Source organism: Ictalurus punctatus, chromosome 11 (genome assembly GCF_001660625.3).
Source record: "Ictalurus punctatus breed USDA103 chromosome 11, Coco_2.0, whole genome shotgun sequence".
Lineage (NCBI taxonomy): Eukaryota > Metazoa > Chordata > Actinopteri > Siluriformes > Ictaluridae > Ictalurus > Ictalurus punctatus.
The window spans coordinates 16,277,340-16,304,655 of record NC_030426.2 but is presented as its reverse complement, the minus strand read 5'-3'; the positions used below and the strand labels follow the sequence as shown (position 1 = coordinate 16,304,655).

General features: G+C 41.9%; 1 protein-coding gene across 4 annotated transcripts in view; it reads left to right on the top strand.

Annotated features, from left to right (window-relative positions):
* Positions 1-27,316, top strand: part of tgfbr3 (transforming growth factor, beta receptor III) — a 112,841-nt gene that overhangs the window by 64,113 nt on the left and 21,412 nt on the right. For all 4 annotated transcript variants that reach the window (XM_017479862.3, XM_017479861.3, XM_017479865.3 and 1 more), the window contains exons 4-9: positions 2,187-2,324; positions 17,316-17,499; positions 20,787-20,949; positions 21,503-21,650; positions 24,335-24,524; positions 25,672-25,940. In XM_017479862.3, coding sequence (XP_017335351.1) covers positions 2,187-2,324; positions 17,316-17,499; positions 20,787-20,949; positions 21,503-21,650; positions 24,335-24,524; positions 25,672-25,940 — 1,092 coding nt within the window. The remainder of the gene's footprint in view (positions 1-2,186; positions 2,325-17,315; positions 17,500-20,786; positions 20,950-21,502; positions 21,651-24,334; positions 24,525-25,671; positions 25,941-27,316) is intronic.

The window sequence follows — 27,316 nt, the reverse complement described above, 5'->3', positions numbered from 1 at the left end:
ATATAGGATAAGTAAAAATAAAAATGCCATCAACCAAATGAAAATATTCAATCAAATACATAACCATATGCAACCAAATGAAAACAAGGCGTATGCAGAAAAGGCAATAACAGTGTTTACAGGTGGAGAGCCGCAGCCAAATCACACAACAGAGCGGTGACGCAGGGATGACGTCATTTTATACCGAAACCCGGAAGTTAACATCACACCGGCTCCCTCGACAAAACCCCAATAGGATTCACATAAGCTTTTGGATTATTTCAAAAAAAAAAAAAAAAGCTCTGTGATCAACAAAAATTTCTAATACTAACACATTTTTTCCATCAAGATCATTTTCACAAACTAACACAACTTTTATGAAGTTTGAAGCCTAAATTGCCAGAAATAAACAGCTAACCGTACGCTATAAACGAACTACACCACGGTCGCTCGACTTAAACGTCACCATCACCAAGCTTCTGACAACTTTTCCAAACATTTTCCATAATACGGATTTACTCCACGTTTTTTGGGGGGAATTGTTCAAGCAAACCTGAACCAGTTTATCTGCAAAGTTTTTTCCTGTTCGGCGTGATGATATTTAATGTCCACGACAACCTCTGTAGTGCCATTTAGCAACGTTAGTGTCATCATTTCCCCTCGTGCAAGCGCTGGAGCACGAAGCGAAGCTGGCAGCGCGAGGGATAAAATGCTAACTCGTTTCCGGGTTTTGGCGTACAAAATGATGTAATCCCTGCGCCACTCTATGGTGATTGGCTGTAAGTTTAGGAAGCGCTTGATTTGATCTGCAGCGGAGTTTTCTATGAACGGAGGATGAACTTTAAACGTCAATATCGCAGTCGATCATGTTCTTGTAATTGTGGGCAGTCAAAATCGTAATCGAGATCAATATTCGATTAATTGTGCAGCCTTAGTGTGTGTGTGTGTGTGTGTGTGTTGATGAAGCTGATGGTCTTCATAGGTTCAGCCAGGGAGGAGTTACAGTGGAGCTTAAGACCAGACATGATATTTCAGGGGTTTCTTATATTTATATTCTTATTTGTGAGACTCGGGATCTCCAGACTCTTTGCTTATGTTCAGTTCAAGTTTAAAACTCCATGTTCAGTTAAAGATTAAGTTTGCACACATAGACACAGTTTAACAACATTAGTAGGAGAAATATTGAAACAATCAAACCATGTTAATGGCTGAATATTTTTGTACCTAGTTGAGCTGTTTGTTTCTCTGGGGTTGAGATTTCTCAAAGCAACACAACAAGCTTCTCCTAATCTTAGGACTGTTATTGTTGCTTATTAAGAACACCGGGTGGGTGGGTTGTAGTGGGGTGTGCTTGGGTGATGACAACAAGAAGTAAATCACAGAGTGTTGGGTTTCAGCTCTTCAGATCGACAGCCTTAATTTGGTTCCTGGATCTCTTGCTTAGTTTGAGACCACTCCGGTGTAATCGGTCCAATCGGTCCAAGCTCAGCAGAAAATCCGCAGTGTGTGATGGGAGGGGTTTGTTTTTCAGTTTCTAACAAAAGAGCCAGTGTGTGAAAGTTCAAACGCCAGTGCGGCCCACGCTTTATTTTGGTCTTCCAAACAACATTGCTGTTTGTCAGTCACTGTGACATCATCAGGAAAGAGTTTGCATAAACAGCAACAAAAATCAGTGATAAAACACAACAAGCAACAAGAGGTCTGTGGTAATTACATGGGAACGCTCAACACAGCAAGCCAGCTTGTCAAAGCATGTGAAATCAAATAGAAACGAGAAGAAAGCCTCGTTTACGTTAGTTTCTTTTGGGGCGGGGAAGGGGGGAGGGGGAGAGGGGTTATTTACGTTATTACCAAAGGATAGATCCACATAGATGATCCAGTACGAAAAGATAGTAAACCTGGAAATAGAAATGGTCGTGTTATTGTTAGTGTCACATGATGCTGGGCGTGATGCGTCAATCCAATAATTACACAGATATGCTTACGAATTAAGTACCTGATCAAATTGCATTTACAGAACATCCTTGAGTAAAAATAATCCAGCTCAAACAGTGCTTTAGATGCAAGACCCCATGCGTACTTCCTGTGTTTTGTAAATCTCCTCTTTGTCTTTGGCACATTTCTGTGATATGCATCTTCTCTTCATGCGTCGGGTCTTTCACACTCTCCAGCTCTTTGAATTAACTCTTCATCTCCTTTGTCTCTAGGTAGTGCTACACCTGCGGCCCATCCAGTCTCTATCCGTGCACCAAAAGCCGCTGATCTTCGTGCTCAACTCGCCCAAGCCATTCCAGTGGAGGATTCATGCAGATAACCTGGCTCCTGGAATTAAAAGGATCTTCCACGTGAGTGGGAACTTTACCTTCCATCTTTTCTCGGGCTGTCATGTCTTTGGCTTTTTCACCATAGCCGTCTTTACCTCTTCACGATAAATATTCACCAACAGTTCATTTCAAGACAACACGGAACAAGCTCTTTTAATGCGAGCCTGTCTTCCCACCAAAAAACACATTCAGTAACACCACACCTGCCAGCCATCTTTCCACTCGCTCAAAGTTGCATTCAGGTGCATGTTTCTAAAGGAAAAACACACAGACATATACACAGATACACGCACGCATGTACACATGACACTCTGCCAAGGTAACCATCCATCTCAGACAGATGTCTGTTGTTTGTTTGATTGCGTCTGGCTGCTGCTCACAGGTCGGCATTGATTTGCCACAGTCTGCAGACACTAATTGCACTCGGTGACCGATGTTTAATGGTCAGACCGTGTTGTGGAACTTAGTTTGGTGCTGAGTTTTTTTTTTTTTCCAGTTCACTTCACAGCTGGAAAGAATCACAGTGGTGGGTGCTACGTTTAAGGAGAACGATTAAGGAGAAAAAATCACTCCTAATTGCAATCTGCATTGTGTTTTTTTGCCACCTTGGCGTGGCACTGAGATTTCCATTACAGGCAGCCTAAACACTTTCACAACCAACCTTTTAAAGATCACATCTCACCTGCGTCTTCATATAAAGAAACCACTTTTGGACCATTTTGAATAAGAGTAAGTTTGCCTGAGAGATCAGCTGACCTGGGTTTTATCAGCAACTCAGAATTATGTTAAAATGATCCTATTAACCTAATAAGGCCTTGTGTACTCCGCTGTCCAAAATGACATCATGGTATGATCCAGGCCAATTTCTTTCCTCTGGCTTGATTGAGGGGGCACTAAAAAGATTTTAGGTGATTTTGAGACAAATCGCTTTTGAATAACCCACCATACATAGTCAGTAAAGCAGCTTTCACCGTATAGAAGGTTTGAAATAATAAATAGACTGACCAGGACCTTCAGGCCTTAGCATTCCAATTACTGAAGAAGACTCGGTTCTATGAATCTGGCTCTATGTCCTCTTCATTTCTGCGGGATGCTGGCAACAGCTTTCATGGAGCTGGCAGGTTGTGTGCAATAATCATTTTCTGATGCACCTTAGCGTTACGCCATAGCATTGCACAAGAATGTAGCATTAGGAGTTTGTATTGTTTCCATATGTGGCAATGTGCTCTGCTCAGCCTCCTCTTTTATGGATGAAGTTCAACTTGCTTGGAAAACTGGAACCGATACACAACACACACATCCAGACTTTGGCATGTGTGATAATACACTGCGAACATCTTCACTAATGACCACTGAAAAGAGCTGAGAATAGGTCAAACATAAATACAATGTAAACATATCCATATGCCAATGTCTTTGCACCACAAGTCTTTTTTCTTCTTCTTGCTCTCTAAGAGGCATTGTGAAATCTTAATGGATGGCGCAGGTTTCCACCATCTGGATAAAGGACTTGGACCTATACAGAGGATCGACAGCAACAGTGACATGTTGACTGTCTATATTCATGTCAAATTAAATTGAGGAGTGTATTTTTGTTTCTGTGGATGGTTCCACGTGAATATTCAGTGAATTGTGTCATCTGGATACTGTACCTAAATTTATACAAGATGTCTACCTAAGACCTGCCGCTGTAATTGTAAAGACATTCCTGTAGTCATCCCAGGACTCTTATTCACAATATGCTCATACTGAACATCCTTTCAATGCACTTGGTACTGCTTCACTTTACAGTATACAGTTGTAGAATAGTAATGATTTATAATTAAACTATGCAGTGTCCCCAAGAAGACAATGGTTTCCCTTCTGAGTCTGGTTCTTTTCAGGGTTTCTTCATGTCGTCTTAGTGAGTTATTCCAACCACTGCCAATTCTGGCTTACTCTTTAGGGATCTAAATCTACATCTGTATTTTTGCAAAGCTGCTTTGTGGCAATGTCTATTAGGAAAAGCACTATACAAATAAAAATTAATATGTCACTTTAAATGTAAATAGTATTTCTAATGAGAACACGCTGTGGTTTGCACTATCATGCCAGATACAAATGAGCTATAACTGCAGCTATGGAGGGCGTATTCCAATTGTATTTTTGTTATAACCCATTTCCTGAGGCATAGCGGCACTAGGAAATGTTTCCATTTCCAGCCCGAGGGCTTCTCGGTAATTACACGGATACATTCACATACACAATGCCCTGGCTCAGTATCGTATTCCTGGATGAATGTGGTTACACGCGCACATTGAATGTACCTGATCTGTGTGTTTTGGCAGTTGGAATTGTTTTGACAGTTGGAGGGAATTAGCGAGCATTAGCTGTCTGCTCAGTAATGCTTAAATAAGTCTATCATACTTTTGTGCTGGTGACCGATAGCAGTAAAGCTCATGTTTTGTGAACAAGTTGTGTTTTGGTCCATGTGATCCATCAGGTTGTTGTTGGTGAATATATTTCCCTTCAGGCTGTTCTTGCCTGGGGATCCCTTCTTCGATAAAATAAGAAACACCTTATCATCTAGTGGCCTGTCAGTGCTTTGCTTTATTCTTCTCTTCGCTCTGACTTTCCTAAGCACTTGGCGTGAGTTTGTACTCGAGAGTGTGAAGATGACATCACCTCTGTGGAGGCATACACACACAGACATACCTCACCAAGCTTCAGCGTTAGCGTGCGATCATCAAGGACGATGATCTCACACAATAGTACACTTCAAGAATAGGATACCTAGAAGATCACTTTCTTTATTCAGCTATTCCATGCACTCAATATGCACACACTACTCCAACTGTTTCCTGTTCAGCTCTTCACTTATTGAGGAGAGTCAGAACTTTGACACTTTGTCCAAGAACGAAGGTACTAGCTTTCTGGAGCCAAAGCCTGATTTGTAAAGGAAGAAGAGAGAAAGTTGACCATTTATGACTTATGCAGTTGCATATTGAAAAGGACTGGTTGTTAAGAATTAACACCATATACCCTTCCAGATGCCCCTAGAGGCCTCCTGTTGTTCTTTAGCAAGGTGGGTTTTTTTTTGTTTGTTTAAACATCTGGCTAATCTCTGCCAGTCCTCATTTAGAAGTTCTAGCCCACAGAGGCCCCAAGTCACAGACAGGCGTCCTGGAGCCCGTATGGGCCTGGTGAGCACAATATTGGTGTTGGCCGCCACAATTGAGCTTCTCGCCTCTAGAAGAAAAACTGGAAAATGCAGACCTCACTGTAAAACACACTTCACAGGCTATCCTGTCTGTTGTGCTAGAGACTTAGACATTGAAATTATACTGAAAGGAATATTATCCAGGTTAAATGAGATATGCAGAGGGTTTCGGAGAGCTGGTGGTTACCAAATATAGACCTGGGTTGGTTTGTTACATGTAATGTTATATTATATAGAATTGCTTTTTAAGACGTTTGATCACAATGACGTCTTTGGCATCATTTCAAGGAGAAACATTTGGCTGATTGATGTGTTTCTCTTTCTGTGTTTGCCAAGTAACTGTTTGCTTGATTTTTATTGCTCAGAGGACATTGTTAATTGAAACCATGGTGGCGCCAATATCAGTTTTGCAATGGATGTTTGTCCTTTTGTGGCGCTTGCACATAGATGGTGTTGTTTACTACTCTGCAGTGCATTGCCAGCTCAGAGAAACGAACTGGGTCTGTGCCAGTGACTTGATTAGTTTTGTTTTTTTTGTGAAGTGAACTGAGGAAATCACGCACAAATATATTTGCTGCATTTGTCTCTCCAGCTTGTTGGGAATGGTTGTCACGTCCCAAAATCTTTACATCTGGTTTAAAGCACATTATCATCTTAGCAAGACGTTCGTGCTTTCTTGAGATTACGGCTTGGAGATAATTGATATAAACCATTTGGCCTGGCGTCTCCACTTATCCTGCACATATGGCAGTAATATATAGATGCTGATAGGCAGAGTCCAGGAGACCACTGTGAAATGTGTGTTTTTAAAGGTGTGGTGTGTATGTAGGTTTCCCCATTCCCAGTCCCAGTTTTTTGTGGGGTGTTTTTCTGCCGTAAGACACCCTACTCAGCTAATGACATTGAACTGCAGGAGCTGTCGCAGGGAACAATGCACGCTGTTTCCTTTCTCATAGACTGGGATTTAGATCCACCGGGAGTATCCCAAATCCAATGTGTCTGCAAATCTCTCTTTATAGTGCGCTAGTTTCAAGGTGTTTTTGTGAACAGCAAACATTAAATGTTAGAATTTGACCGGTATAACTTTTTTTTACTGTTTTAATTAACAAAATGTAAATGCATACTGAATAGGTTGCTTTTCAGTTGAGGAAGGAAAACCCCTAATAGCCAGTGTCAAATCTGGTGGTGGATTATTTAAGATTTGGGGCTGTTTTGAGGCTGGTGGTCCAGCAGCTCTTGGGAAGGTTGATGACATGATGAATTCAGTTGAAGTACCTTGATATTTTATCTGCTTTTTTGACTGTTTGAGGGAAGCGTGTGAGGAAATCTGGGTCTCTTTGACCCTCCAGCTCCATGTTGAACCCCTGCATAATGAACAGCTGCAGTGTACCTTTCTGAAGGCATGGTGTAATATTTCATAGGGTCGTATTTCATACTTGGAGCTCACTGTGGAACTGCCAGATGTCAGCTGTACTCACTCCATCAGCACAAACAGATCAAAACACACCTCCTTGCCTGCCCTCCATGTCGTGATTGGGTTTGCGGGGTTTGGTGATCCCTGTCTGGACAAGGCCGAAGCTATCGTTTTGTATGAGGCCAGTTAGCAGGATGATGCGAAGTTTCCGCTCCACTCACCTCTGCAGACGTTAGCCATGAGTCAGATGCCCCAGAGAGCGACCACTGGACGTTAGCTCAGAGCTCAGAGCTAGCCCAGCACTAAGCTGTTGTCTGGAACTGTTTACTCTCTTATAAGGGATAAACAGTAAGATTTATACACCAGCAGAACCTTACAGAGAGATGCTAGACTCCTTCCTTCAGCGGAGACTGTCAGAATTCACAAGTATGCTCCAAAACCAAAGGTGTTAAAGGACCAAATATTCAATCCTCCTCAATGTCTGAAGCCTGAAGAGGTGTCCAGTTTTGGTGCCTCAAGCCTGAAGAGGTGTCCAGTTTCGGCGTCTCAAGCCTGAAGAGATGTCCAGTTTCGGCGTCTCAGGCCTGAAGAGGTGTCCAGTTTCGGTGTCTCAGGCCTGAAGAGGTGTCCAGTTTCGGCGTCTCAGGCCTGAAGAGGTGTCCAGTTTCGGTGTCTCAGGCCTGAAGAGGTGTCCAGTTTTGGTGTCTCAGGCCTGAAGAGGTGTCCAGTTTTGGTGTCTCAGGCCTGAAGAGGTGTCCAGTTTTGGCATCTCAAGCCTGAAGAGGTGTCCAGTTTTGGTCACAAAACCTAGAACAACATTTCTATATACTTGACTGAGATTATTTTGTGCTTATAGCTCTCATGAACTGGATCAGTCATGGGCAAGTTTGTGAAAGGGATGCAAGCGTTCGCTTGGTTGCAAACTTAAGCATAAATAAGTGTGGATTTGAGGAAGGAAAAAGGGCCCATTGTAGCTTTTTTTTTTTAGCCTCGGGTAGTTGCCTCCTATGAAGAAAAACTGGAGTCCAATCCCACACCACTAATTGTGCACAATAAAGAGGAGGTGCAGCTTTAATCACACAGCTAACCTCAGTCAAATGAGTTACACCACATCACTCGCAGATGTGCTACATACAGTATGCAGGTGTTCTGCTTTGACTGATGTCAGGAATCTGGCTGCTATCCCTGCATGTTTTGATCTAGGTTGCAAACAGAATTGTTTAATTTCTATTTGATTGGTCGGTCGCAAACTTGACTATTTGATACATCTTTAGCTCATGAAGAATTCGTTCACTCATTCATTCATGGATACATGGAGAACATGCAAAACTCTGCACAGATAGAAACCCAAGCTCGTATAGTAAATGAATGAATAGACAGGTTTGTTGGCCCAGCAACATTTATTTCTGGTGGCCCACTTAAATTACAGGTCTGTAATGTCTTACAGCCTGATAAGTTTACTGTGAACACACTCCCCTCCCTGTGAACCCCCCCCCATCTCTGTTTCCTGGTTCCTGTATTGACATCTTTTTTCTTTGTTTCTCTGTTGTGTAGATGGATAAAACCCCCTCACCATTTGTGCAGTCCTTTGTCCCTTCAGCATTTGCACATCTACATTCCTTCCTGTTTTATGCAAATATGTCCTTCTACCTAGCCAATCAATAGGTAACCCATTGTCTCTGTTGTGTGTCAAGCCTGATACATTATCTCTCAAAAGTGAGTACACCACTCACATTTTTGTAAATATTTGATTATATCTTTTCATGTGACAACACTGAAGAAATGACACTTTGCTACAGTGTAAAGTAGTGAGTGTACAGCTTGTGTAACAGTGTAAATTTGCTGTCCCCTCAAAATAACTCAACACACAGCTATTAATGTCTAAACCGCTGGCAACAAAAGTGAGTACACCCCTAAGTGAAAATGTCCAAATCGGGCCCAATTAGCCATTTTCCCTCCCCGGTGTCATGTGACTTGTTGGTGTTACAAGGTCTTGGGTGTGAATGGGGAGCAGGTGTGTTAAATTTGGTGTCATCGCTCTCACACTCCCTTATATTGGTCACTGGAAGTTCAACACGGCACCGCATGGCAAAGAACTCTCTGAGGATCTGAAAAAACGAATTGTTGCTCTACATAAAGATGGCCTAGGCTATAAGAAGATTGCCAAGACCCTGACACTGAGCTGCAGCACAGTGGCCAAGACCATACAGCGGTTTAACAGGACAGGTTCCACTCAGAACAGGCCTCGCCATGGTCAACCAAAGAAGTTGAGTGCACGTGCTCAGCGTCATATCCAGAGGTTGTCTTTGGGAAATAGACGTATGAGTGCTGCCAGCATTGCTGCAGAGGTTGAACGGGTGGGGGGTGAGCCTGTCAGTGCTCAGACCATATGCCTCACACTGCATCAAATTGGTCTGCATGGCTGTCGTCCCAGAAGGAAGCCTCTTCTAAAGATGATGCACAAGAAAGCCCGCAAACAGTTTGCTGAAGACAAGCAGACTATGGACATGGATTACTGGAACCATGGCCTGTGGTCTGATGAGACCAAGATAAACTTATTTGGTTCAGATGGTGTCAAGCTTGTGTGGCGGCAACCAGGTGGGGAGTACAAAGACAAGTGTGTCTTGCCTACAGTCAAGTATGGTGGTGGGAGTGTCATGGTCTGGGGTTGCATGAGTGCTGCCGGCACTGGGGAGCTACTGTTCATTTATGGAACCATGAATGTCAACATGTACTGTGACATACTGAAGCAGATCATGATCCCCTCCCTTCGGAGACTGTGGCCGCAGGGCAGTATTCCAGCATGTTAACGACCCCAAACACACCTCCAAGACAACCACTGCCTTGCTAAAGAAGCTGAGGGTGAAGGTGATGGACTAAACCCTATTGAGCATCTGTGGGGCATCCTCAAACGGAAGGTGGAGGAGCACAAGGTCTCTAACATCCACCAGCTCCGTGATGTTGTCATGGAGGAGTGGAAGAAGACTCCAGTGGCAACCTGTGAAGCTCTGGTGAACTCCATGCCCAAGAGGGTTAAGACAGTGCTGGAAAATAATGGTGGCCACACAAAATATTGACACTTTGGGCGAGGCCTGTTCTGAGTGGAACCTGTCCTGTTAAACCGCTGTATGGTCTTGGCCACCGTGCTGCAGCTCAGTGTCAGGGTCTTGGCAATCTTCTTATAGCCTAGGCCATCTTTATGTAAAGCAACAATTCGTTTTTTCACATCCTCACAGAGTTCTTTGCCATGAGGTGCCGTGTTGAACTTCCAGTGACCAGTATGAGGGAGTGTGAGAGCGATGACACCAAATTTAACACACCTGCTCCCCATTCGCACCCGAGACCTTGTAACACCAACAAGTCACATGACACAGGGGAGGGAAAATGTCTAATTGGGCCCAATTTGGACATTTTCACTTAGGGGTGTACTCACTTTTGTTGCCAGCGGTGTAGACATTAATGGCTGTGTGTTGAGTTATTTTGAGGGGACAGCAAATCTACACTGTTACACAAGCTGTACACTCACTACTTTACATTGTAGCAAGGTGTCATTTCTTCAGTGTTGTCACATGAAAAGATATAATCAAATATTTACAAAAATGTGAGGGGTGTACTCACTTTTGAGAGATACTGTATATACCCTGTCTTTCTTGGAATAACTGAGATATCTTGCCATTTGTACTTTGTGTGTCATTTGGTAAACTCTCCCAAGGCCTTGGTGTGGGAAGTGTGTAGCGAGGCGAGGGCACCGTCTTTCTTGTGTATTTTCGCTTTCTCGCTTCTTAAGAATCGTAACCCGGAGATTCTCTAGTTTCAAATCCGAACAATTTTCTGGGGGCTCGTCCCGGGATATAGATTATTAAATCCTAACACAGCCTTTTCGCATAATATTTTGTTTTCAGTTATGTAGTCGTAAATATGTTGACGCTGCGTTACCAATGTGTAGAATGTGTGTCACTTCTTGATGCTCGAATCAGCGTTTAAAGTGTTGTTTACTGCCCTGGTGCGCTTGGCAATCAGTTTGGTTTTTCTTAGCGCCTCGACTGTAAAATCCCATTGAAACACATTCTACATTTAATTAGCTTGGCCGCATGACTTCATCGGTGTCGTTAAAGTCACTGGAACCGGCATCTATCTTTCAGGCCTTTTCATGCTTGTAAAATCAGCATAACTAGACATTACTCACAGGATTGTGTGGTGGAACTTCGCCTGACAGGCTGCCCATCTGTAAACTACCATGGCGTTCAGTTGGGTTTGAGGGCGAGGAGGGGTTCTTGGGAGCAGAAATATTCTTTCTGAGAATATTTCCAAGTGTGGTCTTCAGTGCTTTCATATTGCTATTAAGAATTCCTGAGGTTTGAAATGCACCTCAAAACCTGGAGCTGATTTAACGTCTCAGGCAGTTCTGCCTAATGCCTTGAGACTAATTACAGCCCTTATTCCTGTAATTAAATCGATAAACTCTGCTGTGCTCAGCGAGACCTGCCAGTTGATTCCTGAAGGCCTTTTTCTATTCTATTTTCCTTCCCTCCCAATGTTTATTTCCCCCTCTGCGTAGTAAATGTATGGGCCTCAGCCTCCTCACTCGCCCCTCTCCAGCTGTAGCAGACCACTAAAAATAACATTCGACGTAGACCGAAATTCTTCAACATCCTCTATGCTTTTCTCTTCCTTTATTTTAATTCTTTTTTTTCTCGAAATTTATCGTCCCTGGCGAGGATAGCAGGGAGCCTTCCAGAGGTCAGGCAGATGTTCCACTCTCACTCTCTCACTCGCTCACTTCAGCTCTTGCTCACTTTTAGCTCTTTGTTGTCACACAGACCTTCAGCTCAGGTCAGAGCTGACTCTCGGTCTCAGTGAAAGAGTAAGAAAGCTTTGCTAACAGGGTCATGGTCTTATATAAGGCTTTAATCGAGCTTGCCAGAAAGGAGGCAGTCCCTGATACTCCACAGGCAGGCAAAGAGGAGTGGGGAAAACAAGCATGGAGATGGAATAACTCTGGGCTGTCCAAGCTGTGTGTATGGCCATGTGGTCTCGTACAGTGGGTTTTTCAGCAGATGTGAAGGTTCATATCGATGAAACGGAGCATACGTGTTGAGCCCAGTCTGAAGTTAACACATATACACGCAAACAGCTAATTCTACCTCTCTATGTTTTTCTCACACATACAGTGTGTGTGTGTGTGTGTGTGTGTGTGTGTGTGTGTGTATGTATGTATGTATGTGTGTATATATATATATATATATATAAAATATAGTATCTCAGAAAAGTGAGTTCACCCCTCACATTTTTGTAAATATTTGATTATATCTTTTCATGTGACAACACTGAAGAAATGACACTTTGCTACAGTGTAAAGTAGTGAGTGTACAGCTTGTATAACAGTGTAAATTTGCTGTCCCCTCAAAATAACTCAACACACAGCCATTAATGTCTAAACCGTTGGCAACAAAAGTGAGTACACCCCTAAGTGAAAATGTCCAAATTGGGCCCAATTAGCCATTTTCCCTCCCCTGTGTCATGTGACTTGTTGGTGTTACAAGGTCTCGGGTGCGAATGGGGAGCAGGTGTGTTAAATTTGGTGTCATCGCTCTCACACTCCCTCATACTGGTCACTGGAAGTTCAACACGGCACCTCATGGCAAAGAACTCTGTGAGGATGTGAAAAAACGAATTGTTGCTCTACATAAAGATGGCCTAGGCTATAAGAAGATTGCCAAGACCCTGACACTGAGCTGCAGCACGGTGGCCAAGACCATACAGCGGTTTAACAGGACAGGTTCCACTCAGAACAGGCCTCGCCATGGTCGACCAAAGAAGTTGAGTGCACGTGCTCAGCGTTATATCCAGAGGTTGTGTTTGGGGAAATAGACGTATGAGTGCTGCCAGCATTGCTGCAGAGGTTGAAGGGGTGGGGGGTCAGCCTGCCAGTGCTCAGACCATACGCCGCACACTGCATCAAATTGGTCTGCATGGTTGTTGTCCCAGAAGGAAGCCTCTTCTAAAGATGATGCACAAGAAAGCCCGCAAACAGTTTGCTGAAGACAAGCAGACTATGGACATGGATTACTGGAACCATGGCCTGTGGTCTGATGAGACCAAGATAAACTTATTTGGTTCAGATGGTGTCACGCTTGTGTGGTGGCAACCAGGTGGGGAGTACAAAGACAAGTGTGTCTTGCCTACAGTCAAGCATGGTGGTGGGAGTGTCATGGTCTGGGGCTGCATGAGTGCTGCCGGCACTGGGGAGCTACAGTTCATTGAGGGAACCATGAATGCCAACATGTACTGTGACATTCTGAAGCAGATCATGATCAGTATGCAGTATTCCAGCATGATAACGACCCCAAACACACCTCCAAGACGACCACTGCCTTGCTAAAGAAGCTGAGGGTGAAGGTGATGGACTGGCCAAGCATGTCTCCAGACCTAAACCCTATTGAGCATCTGTGGGGGATCCTCAAACAGAAGGTGGAGAAGCACAAGGTCTCTAACATCCACCAGCTCCGTGATGTCATCATGGAGGAGTGGAAGAGGACTCCAGTTGCAACCTGTGAATCTCTGGTGAACTCCATGCCCAAGAGGGTTAAGGCAGTGTTGGAAAATAATGGTGGCCACACAAAATATTGACACTTTGGGCCCAATTTGGACATTTTCACTTAGGGGTGTACTCACTTTTGTTGCCAGCGGTTTAGACATTAATGTCTGTGTGTTGAGTTAATTTGATGAGACAGCAAATTTACACTGTTACACAAGCTGTACACTCACTACTTTACATTGTAGCAAAGTGTCATTGTAGCAAAGATATAATAGAATTAAACAAAAGTAAACTACATGAAGAATAGTCAAATATTTTAAAATATTGAAATAAAATAAAAAATTGAAACATAACAGGAAAGGGTGCAGTACCATGCATCCATCCATTCATTTTCTGTACCACTTATCCTACACAGGGTCACGGGGAGCACTTCCCAGGGAACTCAGGGCACAAGGCGGGGGACCCTGGACAGGATGTGAACCCATCACAGGACACAATTGCACACACACTGCAGACAATTTTGAAATGCCTGTCAGCCTACAACGCATGCCTTTGGACTGGGGGAGGAAATCGGAGTACCCAAAGGAAACCCCCAAAGCAAAGGGAGAACATGCAAACTCTGTGCGTGCACGGTGAAGGCAGCGTGAGGCAAAGGTGTGAGGCAAACATGCTAAACTCTAAGCCGCAGTACCCTTTAAGTCAAATAGACAATAAAATACAAGATAATGTGCAACAAATTTATCCTTTTGTTCAGGATTTTATTGGACAAACTTTCATATTTGATTATGCCAGATGCCACTGACCCTGACTCTTTCTGCTCTCCGGACCTGCCTGATCCATCCTGATGCCTTACCTCTGGATGGAGCTCTCATCAACTGTAGGCTACAGCCTGGAGATTGATTAGAATGGTACCACCTGAAGTTCCATTGAAATGGTTTTGGACCTCAATTCCACATGGACATTCTCGCTGTGGTTTCTACTATGGCCTCAGGACTGCAATTACCACGTACAGTTTTGCACTCAGGTCTCCTTTAGTGAACTGTGGACCAGTTCAACAAACAGACTTCATATTAAACTATAATGAACTTTCCTTTACTTTCACACTATCCGTTGTTACCCAGATGGGGATGGGTTCCTTTCTGAGTCTGTTTCCTCTCAAGGTTTCTTCCTCATATCATCTTAGGGAGTTTTTCCTTGCCACTGTCACCACCGGCTTGCTCAATAGGGATAAATTCATACACTTAAAATCTGTATCCCGTGTTTATATATTTCTGTAAAGCTGCTTTGAGACAATGTCCATTGTTAAAAGTGCTATACAAATAAAATTAATTGTATAAAAGTTAACTGTGCAAGGTTTGTGTCACGTTTGTAAGACATTTATGATATTGTTAACCATCATTAATGTGAAAGTGTGATTCAAATAGGACCTTGTTCGCACAGGACGAATGGGGCAGTGCCGACAGTACGTGATCTGTGTCCCTGGCCTGACTGGCACAGCTCATGCACACACACGTGTACAGGGGCACAGATCAGGTAGTGACAGCTACTAATATTACTGTTATTATTGCTATCAAGATCAGGCAGAGCAATTCAGTTTACTCAAGGTAAGAAAGCTGTTAAGTACAATCTAGGTTAAAAACATAAATGGCATTGATATTATTTATCTAGTTTCTGTCTTAATCTCAACTTAACTGTTTGTGTATATACTTTCGGTATATTCTTTCTGACCTGACCGTTCGTCTTGAATCTAGGCTGTGTTTAAGTCAGGTGACTGTATTGTACCATAAGCCATCAGCTTGTTTGATTTCTAGCCATGTTGTATAAACTCGAGAAGGGGATGCCTTATTGAGTAAATGTGTGAAAATATGGAGAGCACATTTGGGGAGGCTTTCAAATGCCCATCAGAAGTCAGTGTGAATGATGTCTGCTGGCAGTGGAAGATTTCATTTTGGAACGTCTGTTATAACAAAATTTTTTGTCTTTTCCTCCTGTTCCTTTATTGCTCAGAGCCTCTCAGTTTGACAGGCTGAAATTTCTCTTGCCTTGTGCACATCGAAGCAGCATCCGTTTTATGGACATATCTTTATCAACAAAGAAATCTTTGTTTCTAGATGTCTTGAAAATGTGCAACCCAAGTCCAATAAAACCGAGCACTGTCTGCATTGTAAATCAGGACTCCCTTCACTGCCAAGAGCTGCCCTCTGTCTCTCTCACATACTGTACTGTGTCAAAAGCAAATCCGATATTGAAAAATGAATTGCTGTTCAAGCATTTATTTGAAACGGAAACAAATCAACATTTTAGCCATGTGAGAAATCCTTCTATGAAATTTCTGAATGTCCTGTTCACACACCATTCATGTCACATTTTTAAATTGTTGTGATGGTACATTTCATTCAAATGCTAACACACCAGTACATTTGTAACCTGAAGCGTTAATTAACGTCCTTTTAAAGTCTGGACGCTAGTTCGTGCTTTGTCAGAAGTGCTGCTGACAGCCACCTGAAACAAACGTCCGAAATCTTCACATGTTCATGGTTTTACAGAATAAAAAGAGATCATTTGTAGGAGGTCTAAAAAGAGGGGACTGTATATCGGTGTTCATTGGACGCAACATATGATGATATTACATTTTTCACTGATGGAGCAATTCAGACGGTGATTTCTTTATGATTTAGATATTAAGGTCACTGCTGAAACCTATTTTTTGTCAATTTTAAAATGAGTGCTTTATCAATGATTAGCACATTTGCCTCACAACCTCCGAGGCCGTGGGTTCGAATCCTGCCTCAAACTGGCCGGTGTGTGGAGTTTGCATGTTCTCCCCATGCTTTGGGGGTTTCCTCCAGATACTCCAGTTTCCTCCCCAAGTCCAAAGATACAGTGGGGGAAATAAGTATTGAATTCTCAATTGGTTTCAGAGAAAAAAATCAAGCTGTTAGAATGGCCCAGTCAATCACCTGATTGAATCCAATTGAACATTTGTGGAAAGAGCTAAAGATCAAGGTTCACAAGAAGGCCCTCTGGAATCTTCAAGATTTAAAGACAATATGTTTAGAAGAATGGGCCAAAATCACACCTGAATACTGGAAGCATCTTGAAGCTGTCATTACAAATAAAGGCTTCTCCACTAAGTAATAAATACATTTCATGTAGCGTGTTCAATACTTTTTTCCTGTGTCATTCCTCTTTATTACACATAAATTCATTTATGGACTTTAATGTTTGGATTTCTTTACATGTCTGGATTTCTTGAGTTAATACTGATGTCTGGTGAAAATTTCATGTGAATAGCATCACTGGAAATATATTTACTGAAACAAATGTTGACGGGTTCAATACTTATTCCCCCCACTGTATGTGTTGTAGGCTGATTGGCTTTCCCAGATTGTCCGTTGTGTGTGAATGGGTGTGTGAGTGTGTGTGTGATTGTGCCCTGTGATGGGTTGGCATCCCGTCCAGGATGTTCCCCGCCTTGTGCCCCGAGCATAGACTCCAGGTTCCCCAGTGACCCTGTGTAGGATAAGCGGTACAGAAAATGGATAGATGGATAAATGATTACTATTATTAAATGTTTAATTATTGAATGTTTAAATATGACATGTTTAGTCATGTCATATTTAACCTGCATAGAGTTACATTTCCTGAATACTCTCCCTTACACTGACAGTGAACTGAGGGCAAAATGAAATGTAGAACTTGACTCATGATGCGAGAGGTACACACACATATAATGAGACAAATTCATGCACCACATGTTGGTACAACCTCTCACAAAACAGTACACTTGCAATATATTATCTCTGTTGCAACACCTTATTTCTACCACCTAATCCCTATTTTTTGTTCTTCCTCCCTCAGGTGTCAAATGGCTCTGTTGTGCAGTTTGACGATGGAAATCTTTCGCTCTCTTGTGAGGTGCGCACAGAGACGTTACCACATGGAAATGAGCACCTGATGTCTTGGGCTAAAAGCCTGTACCGTGCCATCACGTCCTTTACTGAGCTCAAGATGACCCATGACATCTACATCAAAGTGGGAGAAGGTGTGTATATGTGTGTAAACGTTCTTGTGGCTGTCTAAAGAGATTATTATGCTTAGTCATTAAAGTGCATATTTTCCCGGCACACGACATTCCCCACTAAACCCCAATCAAAGCAGCACACTTGCTAATTTGCTCTCAATGGTAGCCATTGATGGTGTGTGTAATAACTGGGGCTGAGAGTAATAAAATAGCTCCCAGTAAGCCTCAAGCAAGTCTCTCTGATGAAAGCTGACGAGCATACAAGGTCGTTTGATTCTCTTTCATTTTTCTGTCTCTTAATTTGCAGGTATACTTGCAATTAACTGCAGTTAGATAGGGTACAATGAAAAGGCACGTTAAAATGGAGTGAGTGAGGTACTGAATACTCTCGCAGTGCTAGACTGTGTGTTCTGCCAAATCTGCCCAAATCATAGAGACATTGGTGTAAGTAGTGGAAAAATCTCAATTGAATGTGTAAAAGAAAAATCGAGAGGACAAGACGGAGGAAAAAGGAAACCACACTGTCCAAATTGTATCACTACCAGGAAATTCTGCAATTCTTGGTTAATGAAGTAACACAGAATTAAGCTCCCAGCCAAAGGTAGCTGCTTGCCTGCTGACATTAGCCACAGAAGGAAAATTGGCTGTTTCTCAAACGAAACTGTTTAGATGAATTAAAATAAGCTGTCTGAAGAACATGTGGTGATGGAAAGTAGTGATCACCACAGAAAAAGAGCATGCAAGAGTGCACAACATGTCCTATTTCTCACATCTTCTGATGTTTTTAACCAACTTTCTGGACAGTGCTAGTAAGATAATGAAGATCTGATCAATAGAAGAATGTAATTTGATCCGTCTGATCCAGTTTTTTGTTCGATTCAGGTAGTAGTTGCTGTGGTCACCTAGACAACAGGCCACATCCACCTTTAGACCGTGGTTGCGTCCGAATATCCCTACTGCACTACTATACAGAAGGTGAAAAACAGTACACCATTGGAGTAGTATGTCAGAATTCTAAGTATTCATAAAACTGTAGGTGAGAAATACCCAGCTGACCTACTGCTTCTGCCGAGATTCTGCAGTATGGAGCCACTGGATGGGAAATGGGAAATGTGGGGCAATTTTTTTTTTTTTTTTTTGACATGACTAGCACAAGTTGTGCAGTTAATGTTAATTATTGCTTTTAAAAACAGTGCTGTGAGAGAAAAGAAAGATTGATGACAGACCAAGGACGTGCTCACTGACCACAGCATCGTCTATAAACTCTGAAGAGCTTCAAAACTTTGACTTACTGAACATTTAAACCACAATAGGCAACTTATTCTACATATTATTTTTAGTGTTAGCTTTGAACTAATGATCCTGACTGAGCAGCTAACTCTTACTAGCTTTTGGTTACATTTACAGATGGGATGTGTTAGCTAAACACATAAATCCAGCTAACTTTCGAATGTAACTCAAGTAACTTGGGTGAGCTGAAAGCTGTAGCGTTACTTCACTTCACTCGCACCTCACATTGGTACAGTATGATGGTGAGATTAGCAAGCCAGAAAATTATGTGCTTGTGATGTTTGATGCGTCCGAGTGGCTTCATTTAGTCAGGTAAAACACTTGTCATATTATTAAAGGGTTTGGCTGTGATTCCAGACTCTGTGTTTATCACTACAGGAGACCTCTGTCTTGAAAGTCCTACTGGTCCCTTTGTAGCTCAGCGTGAGAGCGGAACATGTTTCCGATCTGTTTTTTACAAAGTGCAGGCACCTCAAAGACGCAGGAAGAGCCAGAGGAGGGAGAGAGGTGCCAACCTTTCAGTTAATGTACGCTATCTTTGTGCACTGACCAAAAGCTGGCTGTCCAAATAAGGATGGGATCTGTCTCTTGGTGTCTCCTAGAGTCTCTTATTGTCTCATGGTATCTTTCGCATTCTCTCAGGGATTAGCGTACTCACTCAATTTATCCTCTCTCTCTCTCTCTCTCTCTCTCTCTCTCTCTCATTCCTTCTCTCTCATTGTCTCTGTTTCACTCTTTCAAATATGTAATACAGTCACACCCTCTCACATTTACTTTCTGGCATTGAGCCTTATATTCTCCCCACGTCCTTACTCACTCATCCTAGCTGCATGGTCTTAGTTAACTAGTTGTCTGTCTTCATTTTTATTGATCATAAGTGGTAAAAGTATAAAATGAAAGTTTTTACTTATCATGGCTAGAGGAAAGTGTGCAGTTAAATGTGAAAAATCACCAGCAATCAGTTCCACATGTGACAAAAGAAGAGAGAATCACAAGAGCGGGTCAGCCAAGAAACGAAAATTACACAATTTTCCATTTAGCCCAAATGTATCAAAGTGATCAGCCCAGACTTTGCACAACAAACGTCCCTTTAGTAATCATCTACATTTGGGTGGAGTGGGGAAAGATTTTTTATGTAAACTATCCCTTTAAATTAGCTTCAATAGCTTTAATATTCAGACGCTAATATTCCACCCATAGAGTATGACTGTCCTTTAAGTAGGTCCTGATAGAACAACTGGGTTGATATCATTGTGTCCTGATTGTTCTTATTGCCCCAAAACTCTGGAATAGTGTTCCTGAGGGTATTAGAAATGCAGCTTCTCTAAATGTATTTGAACCCATATTAAAGACCTACCTGTTTAACCTGGTTTATACATAGTTCCTGTCACACACAAACACAGATTATACATAGTTTATACATAGTTCCTGTCACACACAAACACAGATTATGCATAGTTTATACATAGTTCCTGTCACACACAGAGATTATACATAGTTTATACATAGTTCCTGTCACACACACAGATTATACATAGTTTATACATAGTTCCTGTCACATATACATATATACATATAGTTCGTACCAATATAAGATGTATATGTGACTGTGATAAGTCTGTTGGGTTTGTTTTAGTTAATACCTTTGGATTTATTTACTAATTGTTTTGTTGTTTTTATTAACCTTGCCATTCATTAATTGTTAGATTAACATCTTTTACTGTTTTTTAAAAAGTACTTTGGAATTTGTTGTTGTTGTTGTTGTTCTTCTTCTTCTTCTTCTTCTTCTTCTTCTTCTTCTTCTTCTTCTTCTTCTTCTTCTTCTTCTTCTTCTTCTTCTTCTTCTTCTTCTTCTTCCTCTTCCTCTTCTTCTTCTTCTTCTTCTTCTTCTTCTTCTTGCATTTCCAACTAAATCTATTTACTTTCTATGTATCATTTCCAGCATTTGCCACGTTAATCTTCATGTGGTATTCGGCATGCTCTTATTTGAAACCTTCATCTGTGCACAACCCTTTCAGACCCTGTATTTTCTGATACCTGCAAACTCGACAACAAGTTCCTGTCTCTGAACTACCTGGGGAGTTATGTCCAGCCTCAGGCATCCATAGGATGTGTCCTCTCTGGTCCAGATGTCGCTCAAGAGGTACACATTATCGAGCTGCAGGCCCCAAACTCCAGCAGGTGAGGGTGTGAGAGGTGAAGTGTGAAAGCAGGGAAATGCTATAATCTTGCTGTCCTCTGTAAGCTCGCTAGTAGCTGGAAGTAACTGGAAGATTGTGAGTTTAAAACACAGACAATGATCCACTATTGGTTTCTTGAGCAAGACCCTTAACTTGCAATAGTTCAGCTCTATGGACCAGAGTCTGCAGTTAAATAAAGTTGATTTTATTTGATTTCCAAACTGGAGTGAACCCGGTCTGAATAGTTCAGTCCTCTACTGCTATCTAAAAGTCTAAACTGAAGCAGTGTTTATCTTTATGAAACTTTAGTTAATGTAATAGATGATTCTCTCGTCCCAGTGCTTTGATTACACAACAATGACTCAGAAGGCAGTGGGAGATGTTGCCAAGGTTGACTAATACTATTACGTCAAGTGGTGTGTTGCGCATATGTCCTGCTTTTTCTGGGGAAATGGCCAGCGTTTTAATCAGTTGGCCAGACGCAGATACTGAAGACATTTTTCTGTTGCACTTTCTCAATCTCTCTTTCTCTCTCGCTCTGTTTCTCTGAGCAGTGCGTTGCAGGTGGATGTGACGGTGGATTTGAGGCCAATGGATCCAGAAATCCGTCTGCACCGTGACATTGTGTTACTCCTCAGATGTGAAAAGTCTGTGAATTGGGTGATCAAGGCCCACAATATCATCGGCAGACTGCACATAGTGGTATGTAGGCATGTTTATGCACAAATTAATCCAAAATCCTTTCTCCAAAATGTATTTGATCAGCCAAAACATGTTTGGTGTCTGAGAGTCACATGTTTTAGTTTTCATATTTGAGCTAAGACACAAACAATTAATGCAAGTATCAAGACACATGCAGGTCTTTAGTAACGTCACACAATTTTGCTGATGGGGTTTAGGACACAGTCTGACTTCCTGTAATTGAGAAACATGAACAAAAGCATAACCTGGACTAGTGCCTTATCAGTGGTATGTCTCCACAATGTGTTCAGTGTTCTTGGGGTAGGTTCTGGGTTTCACTGTGACGCTTCTCATGATTAAGCAGATACTGGAGATAAATTAATGAATGTGGTTCATTTTATAAATATGGGCTAATATGGGTGGCTTAGTAGCTAGCACGTTTGCCTCGCACCTCCGGGGTTGGGGGTTTGAATTGCCTCTGCCCAGTGTGTAGAGTTTGCATTCCAATTTCCTCCCCCAGTCCAAAGACATGCGTAGTATGCCGATTGGCATTTATAATTGTCCGTAGTGTGTGAATGGGTGTTCGATTGTGCCCTGTGATGGCTTGGCACCCCGTCTATTGTGTACTCTGCCTTGTGCCCTGAGTTCCCTGGGATAGGTTCCGGGCTCTCCCGAAACCCTGTGTAGGATAAGCGGTACAAAAAATGGAAAATGGATGGATGGCATAAGAGTGGCTTTGAAGCAGGGACATGAAGATTTGGAGGTGTGTTTATGGAAAAGGTGGAAAATGCACTGTCAATTTTCCCATGTTGTATTCATAAAATATATTTACCATAGCATTATTATCCACTTTTCTTCAGCGCTGATGCTAATCCGATGTGTAAGAGCTTCAATTCTCCACCTGACTAGCAGATCTCCTGACTAGAGTTCCTCGTTTCTTTATGACTGTCAGAGTTGCTTGACTGAGTTTCATGACGTGTTTGGACCAAGACAACACTGACAGCCATCAAATTTGTAAACCTGTTCTGACGTCTGACGGCACTGCCTCTCGACTTTGTTGAGGACGCAGACAGACTGAGGACAGACTGATGGAAAGACTGATTGTGACAGGCCGGGGGTGTACGCTATGAAATCTTTTGCTGATTTCTCGTGAAATCTCTATCTTATCTGGCTGACGTCTACACTGTAGTTTTTTTGTGTTGGCCTGGCCTTATTTGCAGAATTATGATCCTTTGTTGGAAGCTTTCTGAGAATTACCGTAATAGATCAGGATAGACATACACAGCTGTTTGGATTACAAAAAAGGGAAATATACATTTACGGGACATATTTTCTGTCTGATTCGGTTTGGTTCAGATACTGCAACTATGACGATGAAAATTTCTGATATCATCAATATGGCGTTTCAAGCTGACAGTGATGTACCTTCCCATAATAATCCAGTTGAGGGTTAAGGGCCCAGCAAACTAACAAATGGGCATGCAGTTGTGTGTGAAAGTTTATGTCCTTTGTGGTTGTGGGTAAAGCAGAAAAGAAAACATGTTATAGTTTATAAACAAAAGAAGGAATTTCTGAGAAGTGATGAACATGGAATGAATCATTTTGTGCATCTTGCAACATGACAATAATCTTGTTTGTCTTTTTTTTTTTTTTTAACAGCAAATATATTTTTTTCAAGAAAAAAAAGGCCTCCAGACCTGATTTTAGGAAAAAAAAAGATCTATCAAGGTTATAACACATATGTCAAGAGGAATGGACTCAATTTTTGTACTCTTGCCACAGATTAGTACAGTGAAAACAACTGATTTCATCTTCATCTCACCCAGGACTTCGTTTCATCCTTCAATCTCTTTACAATGCAGTATAAGCCTTTCTTTGTAATTTTCTGTATATTCCGATTTGCAACATACTACACTGCATTCTAGCACACACCTTCACAATGCATGTATGTTGGCAGACACCCGTGACAATATCTGAATATTGAAAAATGTGTGCTGTCCTGCTAGTGGCAGCTTGAGTGTATATCCTGCACCATCACTGGGCTGAACCTGATAGTACAAGTGGCTGTATCGGCACAACACAGGACTAGGAGATGTCAACACGGAGCTATTCAGTAGCAGGTTAAGCTATTCCAGACTGTATGTATAATCCTGTGTGAATTGGACACTGTGTTCCTGGACATCAGGAGAATGCCAACTATGCATGTGATATGATATGCTCATAAACTGAAAGCCATGCTACTGTGTGCAGACTGGTGCCTGGTGTGACAAAATGAGTGTGGGAAATGGGGTTTATACCCAACCATTTCCATCAAATTACCAAACGAGGACAAATGGGAACAAATGTGGAATGCCTCTGTAATCCAATCAAAAATATTAGACCCTGCCACTAATTAAAGAGATTTCGAAACTCTGTCTGTCCAGCTAGAAAGTTAAATCAGTTTGGAACCATCCAGGGTGTAATCCTTGCCTTGTGCCTTCTACTGTGACCCTGCTCAATAAACATGACTTATCATCTGTTGCTTCAAGCTTAGGAATGTGTATTATCCTTTATTTTTTCCTCACTCCCTTTCTGTCTAGTATTAGAAAGTCAATAAGTCAGTTGTTTTATAGTCTTTGAGACTTTTAGTAGCTGATCTGGGGATACATAGCATGTTATACTGAAATTTAACCTTAGTTCATAACCTTTGCTTTTCTCCTCCACAGACGTCAGACAGTGTTAGCCTGAATGCAAGCACGGAGCGACTGATGCAGGTGTCAAAGGCGGTGAAGCAGAAGCTGCCTGCAGGAGCTCAGTCTCTGATCCTGTGGGCTGAGGAGAACAACTACGGCCCCGTCACTTCCTACACCAGCACAACCGTGGCCAACATCTTCTACCTGCGTGTTAGAGAAGCAGGTATATGTATTGATTATATGGATATTTTGAGAGTTCAATGTATGTACCGTAGGGTCCAAAAGTCAAAGACCACATTGAAAATCTGGGATTTTCTTTTCTTTTAAAGTGTTAGAATGTCTTAGAAAAAATTTTAATAAATAAATGAATGAATAAGGCAATGTGCAACATCTTGTCTAGTCAATATTCAAGATGTTGCCCAATTTCTAGGTCACTTTTTGAATGTAAGCAAATTTGTGATTTATCCATTCCGTTGAAGCACGTTTTCAGGCGACACGTCATTGGATATGATCCAACATGGATCATCAGGTTTTACACAAACTTGTGGAGTCTGTGTCTTCTCAAGTGCACACGGTCATTAAGAAAAAAGGGGACATACCAAATACTAAAAAAATTCTGAAATTCTTGTCAATATTTCGAAGATTCTACAGGATGTCCCAAAAGTCTCCATACACATACGACGTGGTGTTTGTCAGCACCACGTCGGTTGTGCCTTCTCCAGTGGATGTTCGTGGACGTCCACTTCTCCACGTCTCCAACACTTCCAGTCTTTGTTGTTAAATTGTTCATGAGTTTGCAGCAGTGTCGGGTATGTGATGTGCTCGCTATGTTTCTTGTTCAAGTCCCATGGCAACCTTGCGACAGCTTCCCCATCCAGCCTTGAGAATGATTTCAATATGTTCTTCTTTTGTCAAACTTGCTCTTAATAGCAATCTGAAAATATATATATGAACTAAGTATGAAAAATGATGGAAGACATTTTGCTAAAAAGCTTTAATTTCCCCTGTGTATGCAGAGTTTTGGGACACCCTGTACTTTTCACCCAATTATCATTTGTAATGAAAACCATTGTGTTAAGTTGAAAAAGAATGTAGCGGTCACAGACTTTTGGACCCGACTGTATATGCTCTCCAATTTTTCATTGAACATAATTACATTGTGTAATATTTCAAAATACTGTATATTAAATTATATTCCACATTCATATGAGATTTTTTCCTCTATGCTAGTCATTTGTATATGAGCGAGTGAGTAAAATGATGTGTGAGTGAGTGAAGGATAATAAGAAAATATATAGCATTTAATGATATAAGAAAAACTGCTTTACTGTTCGGTTAAAGCAACTCTGTGTTACCACTGTCCCTTGCAGAAGTGGTGGATCCTTTAGAGAGCTTCTTTCCACCAGAGCTCTCTATCCTGCAAAACGTTGATTCTCGCGAACACACCCGTCCCGACCTGCCCTTCTTCTTTCCCCCGGAGGCAGACCAGAACCCATCCTTCCCTTTCCCACCTGCTCTGGAGGAGCAGGCGTGGTCACGTCAGGGTCCCGAGGAGCAGCGTGGAGCTCTGAGTGGGATTCTCAGCGTGCAGTGTGAGGAGAGCAGGATGGTGGTCAGCATTGACAAGGAGAGCCTGCAGGTAACCACATATAGAAAAATATAGTTAATAATTAAATATACAAACATTAAGCTCCATACAGAAGAAACAGCATGTGCCAAGATTTCAGTATACAGCCATTGTTAAAGCCTTATGCATGCTCAAAACCAGCATCGGGATGATAAAAATATCATGATTTTTAGTACATCACAATATCGATTTAAAATGACTATAACTACCCCGTCCAGGGTGTACCCCGCCTTGTGCCCAATACTCCCTGGGATAGGCTCCAGGTTCCCCAAGACCCAGTAGGATAAGCGGTATAGAAAATGGATGGATGGATGGAGGGACTATGACTATAACTATGCCAGGAGCTGCACTTCAACTGAACTCTTCACTTCAAATGTTACTGGTTAAAGTTAAATGTACTAAAATCTTCAGAATGTCGCAAGATCTGTAGTTTGAAACTCGATCAGAGCCAAGTGTGGGTACAGATGAAGTTCTTGCTCGAAAATGATGGGAGGCCTCACCTTGTTTAATAAGAAAGTTACTTTTTTTGTGTCAGCGATTTGATAGGATAGCTGATTCCGGAAACAACCAATGAACGAGGTTGAAAAATCTTGAAGATGTGTTAGAGCTGTGCCGTGGCCTGCAGAAGCGAAGATTATCTCATAGATGCACAAGTGCCTTTGAATGGATCATGTAAAAAATAACCACAACCAGATTACAGATGACAGATTACATTTCTTGTAATTGTATAAAAGGCAACCTTACACACCATACATACTGTACACCATGACATTATAGCATAATGTTATCATTATTTCAGAGTTCCTATATTCAGTACCTCGTACTAGGATATGGAACTGATCCAGGAATGTGAAATGAGCAATGCTCAGTGGAAAGTCACTGTTGGAATTGTGGAAACTTTATAGTGAGCTCCATCTGTTGCCGATGACACACTTTTCAAATCATCAACATGTTGGAAGACCCCGTATTTTTTCTTACATCGAAAGCTGTGTGAATATTCCCGGAATATGTGCGCGTGTGTGCGTGTGTGTGTGTGTGCGTGTGTGCGTGTGTGCGTGTGTGCGTGTGTGCGTGTGTGCGTGTGTGCGTGTGTGCGTGTGTGCGTGTGCGTGTGTGTGTGTGTGAGATTCTGTGATGTCATTCCTTATTAAAAAAAACAAACAGTGAGATTGTGGTGCACCACACGTCCTTTGCATTGCAACCAATCTGCTTCGGTGTCACACTTAAAAAATGCGCCAAAGAAGCACAGTATTTATTATTTATAAATTATGGTTTTATGTTTTGGACCGCTGGATTGAACCCTAAACCCTTGTCTGTGTTGAAATGAAAGCCCTGCTTATCTCTTCTACATGTAAGCGATGTGAAGAATGTAGAAGCTTTGGCTCAGA